General features: G+C 39.6%; 1 protein-coding gene across 2 annotated transcripts in view; it reads left to right on the top strand.

Moving 5' to 3' along the window:
* Window positions 1-9,403: 9,403 nt before the first annotated feature.
* Window positions 9,404-12,398, top strand: part of SYNPR (synaptoporin) — a 181,924-nt gene continuing 178,929 nt past the window's right edge. The window contains exons 1-2 of one of the 2 annotated variants that reach the window (XM_081939931.1): window positions 9,404-9,824; window positions 9,990-10,055. In XM_081939931.1, the coding sequence (XP_081796057.1) occupies window positions 9,807-9,824; window positions 9,990-10,055 (84 nt within the window). In that variant the 5' untranslated portion in view covers window positions 9,404-9,806. The remainder of the gene's footprint in view (window positions 9,825-9,989; window positions 10,056-12,398) is intronic. The other variant, XM_081939929.1, reaches the window with a different exon arrangement.

Raw genomic sequence — 12,398 nt, 5'->3', positions numbered from 1 at the left:
CAGATTGCAGTTTGATGCTTATTGGATTTTCAGTGAAACTGTCTTAGTATAAAAGAGAAACATGACCTAATTTTAAGCTCCGTAGCGTTGTTGTCTTGTGGTTGTGGTATATTCTGAACCCACTTGCCATATGCACTCTCTTGAGCTCCTGGAAAAAGAATGGGATACAAATAAAATCAAATTTCTTTAGGTTATTCATAGCTGAAACTAATTAGTCATCTAATATTTTATGCAACTTTAAAGATTTCCTAGAGTTGATCTTGACTCTTAATGTATCCATGTTTCTGTTTTATTTCCCACTGTAATTTATAAACCTGGACCTTTTGGATGGTCTCTAATACAGACTGGCCATACTTACCTTTTTCAAAATCACCAAAGCCAGCTGATGTGCCAACATCTACTTTGTCTCAACCTCTTTATCAAGGTGCATGTGGAGGATGCATGGGTAGGTAGATGAGTCAACAAGTTTTTAAAAATGGTTGATCAAACCTTTTTTATTTGTTTGTGTGATGCGTATGATAAATGCCAATGGGGGCAGGGATTTCACTGCCCAATTTTGTTTTCACATTAACATTATTGCCAACTCCTGGATAATAAGACCTTCTTTTTTAAAATGCACTGGTTAGGGTTAGGGTGAAAATTACATAGCCAATAGAACAAAATCATCACATTTAAAAAAATAGAAAGAAAGAAAATAGATGACTCTCCATTGGACAGTCAGGCAAGCCACAAATTCAATTAATTTGCTTTTGTTAGGTTTAGGTGAAACCTGAATCAAAGTGATGATCCTCCAAAGTAATTTGAATCTGAAGCTCAATTAACATGGCGTAAGGTTAGTAGCCTCTTGTCCAACTATTTTGCCTTGAGTGAGGATGCTGAACTTTTTCAATACGGTTGGAGTTTTCAATGCCCTTTGCCAGGCTTCTCTCTCTAGAACAGGAAAAGAAAAGAAAAATGGTGGAGCACTTGGTGAAGAAAATTGGAATACTTATACTAACTATTTAATAATTCAATATATTATCTATTACAGGGGTGTCAAATTCAAGGCAGGATCTGGCCTGCAGGGCTGCTCTAGAAACAGCAAAGGACCAGCCCACAATGCCTCTGTCAGTGAAAATGGAGCTTAGGAGGACAGCAGGAGTCCGTCGCAGCTGAAAATGGAACTTGGGAGCCCGTTTTCACCGGCAGAGCACTCAAGTCACCACAGGTGCCCTGACACCCTCCCTGCCCCCCCCTGAGATCAAACACAACCCTGATGAGGTTTTCAATGAAATTGAGTTTAACGCCCCAGATCTATTATATTACAATGCTGAAGTTTTAAAATTGTTTCTTTTCTTTTTTTTACTGAATTGGTCATAATTTTGTTCATAATAATGTAAACTAACAATTCACCAAGCCACAACATATCAATGAAATCCACTTTCACTTATAACCTAAATTTAGCTTGTTTCTTGTTCTACCTTTTCTGAACTTTCAACCAGCATAGGAAAAAAATGGGAATACTTTGTGCATGTGAATACTGAAGAGAACTGTCTATGGTGCTGAACGTGAGACGTTATTTCTTAAGAAAGGTGTTATTCTAAGAGTCTCAACACAGCTAGACTGATGTTTTAACAACTAATCTGTCTGTAGTTTGCCTGTCATGAGAATCATTATGAAATGAAATCAATTATTTCATTATACATAATTGATACATAATCAATAACAGACACCAAGAAAGACTTCATAAAAGTCTTTTTCTTCATAAAAGACTTCTTCATAAAATCAAAGTCTTTATGTTTATAAATCAATCATAAAGAGATTGATTTTTCAATCAGTTCCATGATATCCATCTATTTCCTGCTTTTGCTAGATCTGTTTATCTAAATATCTTTCAGATTAGCAACATATGAATGCATGAGGCTATATATGAGCTCACACAAATCATCTGCCTTTAAGACATTCACACTCAATGCATATTTATTAGCTTACTTCCTTCTTTTTGTCCGTGAGTTTTTGTTTTAGTGCTCCTTTCAGAAGAATCATTTTTATGGCATTATTCTGTCCATTTTTCTACTTGGGGAAAAATCAGTGGGATTTACAATCTAAAATTCATGTCAATGAGGAAAAGTGGAAAAACTAGGAAGTACTGTAGAGTAAAGGAAAGGAATAGTGGGAAAATATAAGAGGATATTTCTAGTATCCTTAAATGGAAAGATCCTTCTGAGGTCATGATCCTTCCAATAAGAGTTGGCTTCAGCTACCTGCCATATTTACCTATGAAAATTAATTAGGGCAATAACAGTGGGAAAGATTGGAATATAATATTTCATCCAAAGTAAAATAAAGCAAACTGTAGTTATCAGCAAGGTGTACTGCTGTTTGTTATTATAACAGTGTCAAAGTATTGACAAATGTGTTTATTTGAGCAGGAAGAAATTGTCAAGCAAAGCAAGAGTGATCTGTTTTGATCTTTTAAATGCGTTTTTTAAACTGACAGATCAGTTTAAACCTAAATGCTTCAAATGCTGTAGAATGAATGATAGCTTAATTACTAGGGCCCAAACAATTCATCTCATAAGACCCCAAAGACTTTGGCTTTGATCTTGCCTTTCTTTAACTTGAAGTAGAGGGCCATCTCCAATCCTTGTCACAACTCATGAAGGATCTGGCAGTACCTAGGAGTCCCTGGGGCATCTTTTGATCTTGGACAAAATGGATTAACGGGCTTTCTCAAAATCAACATAAAATTTGTGCCTACAACTGCAACAAAAGTATCACCATGTTGGATTCAAATCAGATTTCCAATGTTTGACTGAGGTTGAACTAAGTCATATATCACTATGAAAGAGGCAAAGGAAGTTTTGAAATCACAGTAGTGCAAGAAGCATCTTGGTCCAGGATAGGATTCTACCGGTTTGGACCAGTTCAGGTGAACTGGTAGTTCTGGTAAGCAGTGGAGGCTGAACCAGTTTGGGCCCACCTGCCTGCCCCTCAGTGGTGGGTTCCGGATCCCGTTGCAACCAGTACGGTTGCAACGGGGCCCGGGGTCCTCCACATGAACTCGCGTAGTACGTGTGCACACACGCATAGCGTACACATGCATTCTACCCTCCAGTGATGCCTCCATGAGCCTCCGCAATGCACCAGCTGCTCGGCAGAGAATCATGCAGGCGCTGTACGCACCGTGCACATGCACGGAAGCGTCAAAGAGTTTAAAGACAGGTAAGGACCACGGGCAGGCAGGTGGGCCCTCCAGAGCACTGTACCATGGCATACCGCCTGCAACCCACCACTGCTGCCCCTGCTACATAACTGTTTTTATTGGGAAACAGAAAATGGCACACACACATACAACATGCACACAGGCGATTGCTGCCATCCCTGCTATGTAATCAGCTGTTTGTCTGAGTAATGGGTAATTGTGTACGCAGTCGCGTGCACAGCGAACAGGTTGTTACACTGGTAAGATCCAACCCCTGGGACTGAGTCAATAAATGTCATATGGGGCAAGTATGGATGCATATTTGAGGGAAATATATGCTACTGAAATGTTGAAGTATTTATCTGTATTAATGCTCTGATAATATACTAATAAATGCACCTAGTTTTCATTTGATCTTCTGCCATTGATAAACTAAACAAGGTGCATATAATATAATACTAGTTGATGAAAATAAAATTCAACTAATCACAACCACAATGTAGAACTGCTTCGATTTGGCAGCACATCCAAACACAAGGTGAGTACTGTTCATCTCACATATGAATCCCACTTCCAATACCTCTCTATCTGCCCACTTACCTTATTACTGTTGATATTTGGGTGGAGGCAGAAAGAAAGTCTCTCTCTCTCACACACACATTTTTTTTTCTAAAGCACATGGTGTTGACATACTTATAGCCAGACTTTAGGCAAACTGCTTGAAAATAAAATATGGTGTAAGATAAGCCAAAGTGTTTTATTAAATTTGGCATAAGTTTGAGTCACTATGGAAGAGCCATATGGTTTTCTGTCATTCATCATAATGGGCACAGTAGTACATCTTGCACGCAATGAGAGAAAAAATGGAAATAAAAGTGAAAATAGTAGGAAAAACTGACAAAACAAAATAGTTCTTCAGTTCTGGTGATTCTGCTTACATTGTTGAAAATAAGAGAAATAGATACCATTGATTAACTTTCTCTATTCATATTTGTATCTACAGTAATAGTGGGGCAGCTTTTGGCTTGTGTTATAGAGGTGAAAAAATTAACAAGCTTGGAAAACAAATAGCAATTATTTTCAGTTGATTTTTGCCACACAACATTATTCCACTATTAGTTATTGCTGACTAAAACATATCAATGTGATGACTCTTATATATGTGCCAAGAAAATATGATAATTTCAATCTGCTTCTTCTAATAGTTTTGACTCAAATATTTAATATATAGTGAATTTCAGCCAAAAGCACAACTATTTCTATCTTTGCCATGAGTTTTTAATTCAAAAAATCATTTCAGTATTTCTTCCTCTTCACTCAACATTTCTTTCAAGCATTTCATTTTTTAACTACTCTACAATTTAATATACTTTGAAAGGTGCTATGTATGCACTCCCCCAAAAATCAGAAAATCTGTATGAAGCACTATCACCATTTAAGTTCCCCAAAAGATTAACAAAATGCAAAGAACTGTGCCCCTGGAAAATATTTTTCCTGCCTTGCTTTCTCTTTAATAATTTCATAAGGCATAAAGATCCATGCTATCTGCAACAAAATTTGCTCTACCAAAAAAAATATGATTTTTTTTCCAATTTCCCCAATGACTGGCAGAGTTGTGACAAGTCTTATAGCTACTCACTTGGAGGGCACACTGTATTTTCAATTCCCTATGATTATCATTACATACCCATTTATAACAAGACTTACTGTAAAAAATGGATGTAGAGCCATTTTTTCCACTTTTCTTCTATGTATTAAGGCTTATATTAGTTTATGGTTTGCATCTCAAACAGAATTAAATTTCACTAAGAATACAATAAAGAATGCAATAAATGTAATAAGGAACAAGGCAGAAAAATAATGAGATGAAATCACTTGATCAATTTTGAATAATAATTCTTCAGCGCAGTTGCCTTAACTAGACATTCACCTAAGGTTAAGAATTGACAACTATTTATCCTCTCTGAGACTCTTGAAAAGCATTTACTTTCAATTTAATGCATGCATTTTACTTGGTTTGATGGGGAAAAGTTCGAAGCAGGATTTCGGTGAGTGACAAAGTCCAATTTGGATCATTCTTTTCATAAATCAAATTCAGTTATTATCTTGACTTTGCTTTATTTCCGTTGTATTTGTGCTGCTACATCACTTTGGCCTGGTAGCAATTCTTGCCCATAATTGACTGTCCTATGTGTCAAGTTGTGACCCAAATCAACGTTTGAGAGACAAATCAACGTTTGTCAAATAACAGAACACAAATAGCTAAAATTTGCAACTCTGGTTTTGGTGTCACCTCTTTCTGATGCTGTAGATGTGGCACTGTGTTTGATTCATGCTTGGTGTGATTGTGCATTACTAAACAAGGGGTATATAGAAATGATAAAGGAATTAATTCTGATATAGCTGATTAAAGTCTCAGTGGTCTACATTATGCATCAGTGCTTGAAAGGGCTGAGAAAGGAGGCGGAGGAAGAGATGTTAGGACGTAAGTGACATAAAAATGGAATCATCTTATTATTGTGCTTTTTCACAATAATAATAATCCCACTGACTTGACTTAACCCTAAACTTTCATACAAATAATTTAAATAAGGAGCTCTTTCTTAAGAGCACTGGAAAGCACCTGTTATTTTGGGAAGCTATCCTGGATTACTGTAGAAATTCAGATCAAGTTGAATTTTTTACCTGGTATTCTATCACATTTAGGCTTTCTTTACAGAAATTTCAGCTACATGTACTAATTCATGGTAAACTGCAAGTTTTACAATGCTTGATTCTTTCCACTTAAAAATCCATGGGAGTATGTCTGACCCATTGTTTCCTATATAAACAAATATAAGTGAGATAGAAGAATTATTGGCACAGTGAAGTTCTGAACAATTCTGAACATAATGTTATTCTTCATGCTTTATTCCTATGAAGAAATATTGAACTTATATATTATTAAATTAAAGAATGTAAAAAAATGGTAACAGATTAGCAGATTATATGATCAATGGTGCTATTTTTAAATAGACTAAAAAACATTTGATAATTTTGATGCATTTCATGAATGATTACCCACTGTAAACAGTTACTTATTATAGTAGTTAAAAATGAAATGCTTGAAAGAAATGTTGACTTCCTTGCTGCTAAGTAGGGGTTTTTTTGGGGCTTAGATGTGGAACTTTAGTTGAAGAATTTCATTATCTTCTCAAAAACTAATTCTGAAAACATATTTAAAAAACGCTCCTTTAAACCTTCAAAATTCCCCCAAGTCTTTTATACTAAAAGCAGGTGAAAGCTGTAGCAAGGAAAGCCTTTGTACAACTTCAGGTTATTTGTTAATTGTGTTCATTTCTGGATTGGGGAGCTCTGCCCATTGTCACTCATGCCCTTATATCAGCCTTGCAAGATAGACCAGACAGAAAATGCAGCCAGGTGAACAATTCTACTTCATTGTAAGGTTACATTAACAGAATCTTGCAGGTCTGAAAGTACTTATCTCTGTGGGCTTCTTAGTGTTCTCTGAGCTTGGTTGTTTTCTTGCAGACATTTCATCACCAAAATAGATAATATCATCAATGTATGGAAACACACCAAATTAGATAAGATCATCAATACAATGATAGGGCTTGTGATCACAGATACACATCTCAGACTAAATAAATATCAACACACCATGGAAAAAACTCAAGGAACAATTAGAATAGACCAGCAAACCAGAGCATATAGAAAGATCGACCACCACCCAAACTATTGCTCAGAGACATGCTGGAAAAAGGAAATGGTGTATTCCAAATTGTGTCTTACAATAGCTCTTCCGTAAATGCTTTCTGTAGGTTAGAGAAATTTTGTGCTGAGGATACCTGAATAAGGGATGACCAGCTGTGACTGAATGGATATATAGACAGGAATATCGATGATGTTGCAGATATCCATCAGATTTTAAGTTTCACCAAAGGTCTCATTAATTCTTCTTGGAAATTATGTTGGATTTTGAACACAGAAGCAGAAGCAAAAACTTGTTGGTCTAACACTCATACTGCTGCCCAACTTTCTTGCCTTAGCTGACAGAGGTTATTTATCTGCTCTGGAAAGATTGTCCACTCAAGTCTGACTCAAGTTTTGTAATCTATGATAAGCCTGTCTACAAATATTCTATGCTTGCTTAAAGGTATGATTGTCATGGACAATTCCTTCCCAATAAGGTTATATCTGGTTATTTCTGAGCTATAAAGACAAAGCCTCAATTAAGATTCTCAAAGCTATGGAATCTAAGGTATTCCTACAACTCTCTAGAAAGCTTTCCAGGTGCAATAGCTAGTAATTCTATTAAGCTACAGTAGAACGTTGCTGTAGAATTGTAAAGTAATAAGGGCTGTTGACACTGTCACTCTAGCACATTCTTCCCATTTACAAAGAGCCCTGAACATTCTTTGCTTGACTAAGCAATTCTAAATGACCAAGCAAATCAGTAAAGATACAAATCTGATGTGAATTTGAACCAGTAGAAATCTGAATGACTGGTTGTGTTCCAGGGACAGCAAAAAGACTGATTTCTTCACCATCATTGCATTCTCACTGTATTACCAAGCAGAAGTGGTGTTTGTTGTTTTTGTCTATGCTTGTATGGGAGGGCTATTCAAGTCTTTCCTGAGACAGACTTGGCTAATTACTCAGTGGTTTTTTCCCAAAGGTGCTTTTCTCAAGAGGCAACTGGACTTTCTGGTTTTCTTTGAAGACATTTTCCTTCTCATCCAAGAAGCTGCTTCATCTCTGAAGAAATAAGAAGCAAAACATCTTCAAAGAAAACCCAGAAAGTCCAGTTGCCTCTTGAAAAAATACATTTTTTCACCTTTGGGACAGCCCATGACCTGGATACTGAGAATCTCCATAGATACTCAGTAGCTTGTTGTAATAAGCTTCCATTGCATTTTGAATGTACTGTAAAGTAGTTGCATCTGCTGTGAATTAGATATTCAATTTATGACAACCCTGTTGCATTTATTGAGGAGCCAAAAACTACAACTGGCTTTGGCTTAGCATACATGTAGCACTCAATTTATGATTGGAACCAGTATTTCCATTGCTAAGCAAGTTAAGTGACTCATAATTATACCATCTTTTTGCCATGGTTATTCACCGTCATTAAGTGATTTATGCAGTTGCTAAGCGAATCCAGCTTCCTCCCATTGATTTTGCATGTTGGGTAGGTCGCAAATAGTAATCACTTCACCCTGGGATGTTGCAACCATCGTAAATACATGCTGATAGTGGGGATGCTGCGTTGGTCATGTGATGACTAGCCATAAGTTGCTTGTTTCCAGTTCCATTGTAACTTTGAACAATCACTGTAAAGGAATGTTTGTAAGTCAAGTACTATCTATGCTTTATGAATCCCCTTCCCTTGTGTTTCCCTTAGACTTAGAATAACTTTGTTGTTACTTTAAATGTCCACTAATCGGCATACATTAAAATGAAATTCCATTGCATACAGCTCTCCAAGGGTCACCATTTCCAATATACCCTAAACATGAAAAAAATTATTATACCCACATATGTGACACAGAAACGAGTCTAATGGATTAATGGGTGGATGGTTATGTGCCATCAAGTCAGTGTCGACTCTTAGTGTCCTCACAGATAGTGACCCAATAGTGATCAGTTGTAGATTAAACATTCTGAAGGTGCCTCAAAGGTGCTATTTTTTTTTCTTCAGAAGGCAACTGGATGGGTTTTTTTTCCTTGAGGGAGAAGAAAAATGTTCCTCTTCTCATCCAAGACGCTTCATCATTTCTGATGGCCTGAATACTGATGAAGTACTGATGAAGCGTCTTGGATGAGAAGTGAAACGTTTTCTTCCTACTCAAGGGGGAAAAAAACATAGCTACCTTTTGAAGAAGAAAAAAAGCATCTTTGAGACAACTTTGACCTGGATGACTCGAGAATCTCCACAGATGTTCAATTAGAAGAAAGCATCCACATCGGTCCCCAAAAGCTAACTAGGGCTGATTTCTAAGTAACCATATAAAAGTGAGTAAATTCTACGCTTCTCAAAGTTCACGAGGAAAGTGAGGGTAAATTTGGGGGATGTATTAAACAGGGGCAGCGCCAGGCCTGCCACCAGCTGGTGATAGCCACAGGCAGGGGCGTTGCGCGGGAATTGTTACGGCGTGGTCGTGTCCAGGACCGCCTGCTTCTTTCTCTCTTTCTGCCTCTTCAAAACCTCGGACTTCCCGAGGTAGTCGGCTCCATTCGGGGGGGGGGGGGAGAGAGAGAAAGCGGAGGGAACGCGCTGGAGTTGCCCGGGCAGAAGCGGTCTTAAGGCCCCGCCGTTACCCGCGCCTGCCCCTCAGCTCGACCGACTCCCTCACACGGCTGACACGAAGGCAGCAAAGGCGAAGGCGCGAAAGGCGGGCAGCCCGCCCCCTCCTCTCTTTCCCTCCGCCCAGCGCGCTCGGCTCGGGCGGTGGATAATTCTCCGGCAACAGCCTCGCCAACCAGCCGGGGCTCTTCGCCTCAGGCGACGAGCTTTATCGCCTTCTTTCCGGACGCTTTTCGCAGCCGGGTGCCGCAGCCACAGTCGCCTGTGCCTTGGAGCGGAGGGAGCTGAAGTTTGCGCGCCGAGAGCCGGGCAGGCATGGAAACCGTCGACCAGGTAAAGGAGCCCGAGGAGGAGGAAGAAGAGGAGGAGAAGGCGCGCGCGCGGGAAGGCTTAGCCACAGGCGCGCGAAGGTTGGGTTCCCCCTCCCTCCCCCCCACCCCCCGGGCTCTGGGCATCCTCTGACTTTGCCTGGTTTTTTTTTTCTTCCTTTCCTCACAGCTGGCCTCCAAGGGGAGTTTTCGGGCGGTGAAGGAGCCCCTGGCTTTCCTGAGGGTGCTGGAGTGGGTAAGTCGGACAGCTTGGTCATAGGTGGAGAAGCCAAGAGAGGAGAGGGGTGTGTGTGTGTGAGAGAGAGAGAGAGGGGGGGGCGTTTGGGAGAGATGGCGCGGTGGATCCATCTTTCCTGGGCATCCCAGAGTAGCTGAGCAGAGTAAAGCTGGTTGCCGTTCAGTGGTTTTTTTGCCTTTGGCTTTTTATTCCCAGTTATGGAGAAAGGGTTCATGGTGAAGCTGGGACCATCGGCTGTGAGGTGCTCAGAGTGGGAAGTGGCCCTTTGGGCAATTGTGGGGGCGTTGCTTCGAGCCGCTCTTAAAGGAGTTATGGGTAGTCCTCAGTTTCCGATCAAAATTTGAGTCCCACATTTCTGTTGTTAAGTGAGACACTTGTGAAGTGAACCTTGCCCCATTTTACCCACCTTTCTTGCCATAGCGCGTGGAGTGAATAGTTGCGGTTGTTAAGTTAATAGCACCGTTGTTAAATGAATTGAGCTTCCCCATTGACTTTCCTGGTCGAAAGGTCGCAAAAGATAATCCCGTAACCCTGGGACATCGCAACCAATCATCTACATGAGTCCATTGCTGTCTGAATTTGAACTGGAGGACTACGGAGATGCAGCAGTGGTCTTTAAGTGTGAAAAATGGTAATAAGTCACTGTTCAGTGCCATTGTAACTTCGAAGGGTCACTAAATAAACTGTTATAAGTCGAGGACTACCTGTGTAGGAATTAGGTTGGTTTCTGCGGGTAGCATTTGCAGAGAGACAGAAAGTGGAGAGAAGCAAAGTGGCAATGCTTTTTTTCCCCTGATAAGAATTTAGAGTGTGTGTGTGAGAGAGAGAGAGGGAGAGGGAGAGGGAGGGAGGGAGAGAGAGAGAGAGACTTTTCTAAACACCTGATAGGGCACATGATCTTCTTAGCAACTGGCTTTCAAAAGGAGGAGGAACAGGGCAAAACAATAACCGAGCAAAACAGGTTCAGGCATCCTGTTATGTCCCTATAATTTACCACAATTATCCCTTCCTAGAGACCTATTTACCACTCTGAATTGGTTTAATGTCTTCCCCTGGCAGCCTATAAAACGAATGGGGAAGAGACTGTCTACTGTGAATTCCTCATTTGCCTCTACCAGCTGAATAGCATTTTATATCCTCGCTTCTCTGTGTTGATTTGATATATTTCCTCACTTTATCGAGAGAATGCAGCAATTTAAATGCAAACGGAAATATTTTCCTGAGATGTTCCTCTTCACTATCCTCTTTTATTTAGCAGAGTAGTCTCTGGGCTTCAGCTGTAAATTAAGGTGGATAATTAGTACAATAATGTCAGTGCTTTCAGGAAGGTATCTGCAGGTCAAATGACATCAGTTGCAGCATGTCTGAAGGAGGAGGAAGAACCTATCTGCACGGAAAGTTCAGAGCATGTCAGAAAGGATTAATCACATTCCTTTTCACATTGAGCTAGGAAATTATGTAATATACACAGAGTATGTGTGTTGACTGGTTCACTAGAAACTTATGAGGCAAGCGATCTTTAAAGAGACAACTTTTTTTTTTACTCCTACCTTTAAACATATTGGAAAAAACTCGTATATTTGGACCAATTTTCCCCAGGCTTCTAAAATCAACGAAAATGTGTTGGCGACCGTTTTGACTTGACTTTTTCTATTCCTTTGATCCCCTCCAAAAGAATTGTACTTCTTGCTTAAATATTTATGGTGGTGGAGGATTTCATTTAAAAAAATATTTGAGTAAGTTGTGTCTTCGAATGAAAGGCTCCATGATAGCAATTTGCCACTTGCTGGGAACGTCTTGAGGGATGAATTGATATTTCGGGTCCACTGAAATAGCCTTTGAAGGATATGTACATTGCTGCTTCAAGATGAATTAATCTAAACACTGGCATCCCACATAGTAGTAATTACCTCTGTTTCAAGGATACTACAAAGTCTGAGAGGTTGTTGGCATGTTTCTACTCAAAAGCTTTTTTTTTAAAACAGCACACCGAAGGTTCAGCTGGAAGAATAAGAAAAATAAGTAGAAAAGTGGGCCAAAAGATCTTTCACAAATAATGGTGCAATTGTTTTTGGAGGCTTGATCAATCCAGAAAACCAAGTTTTATCTATCTATTGTGTTACACCTGATACATATGCTCTGGATCCCATCTATTACAGCAGGCGCCCCCAATGGGCACAAGAAACTAGGCTGTGCAAGCAAGTGAAGCACCATCTGTGTACATGCAGGATCCAGACAGCGTGTGAAACTACATTCTCCCAGTTTTCAAAACAACTGCCTTCCACAGAACTGGTCATGATGCCCAAAAGGTTGGGGGCTGCTGTATTACAGGTTCTCATC

The sequence above is a fragment of the Natrix helvetica genome (assembly GCF_964273705.1).
Source record: "Natrix helvetica genome assembly, chromosome: 1".
NCBI classification, from domain to species: Eukaryota; Metazoa; Chordata; class Lepidosauria; order Squamata; family Natricidae; genus Natrix; species Natrix helvetica.
The sequence above is the reverse complement of the archived record's forward strand: the minus strand, read 5'-3'. Positions and strand labels throughout refer to the sequence as shown.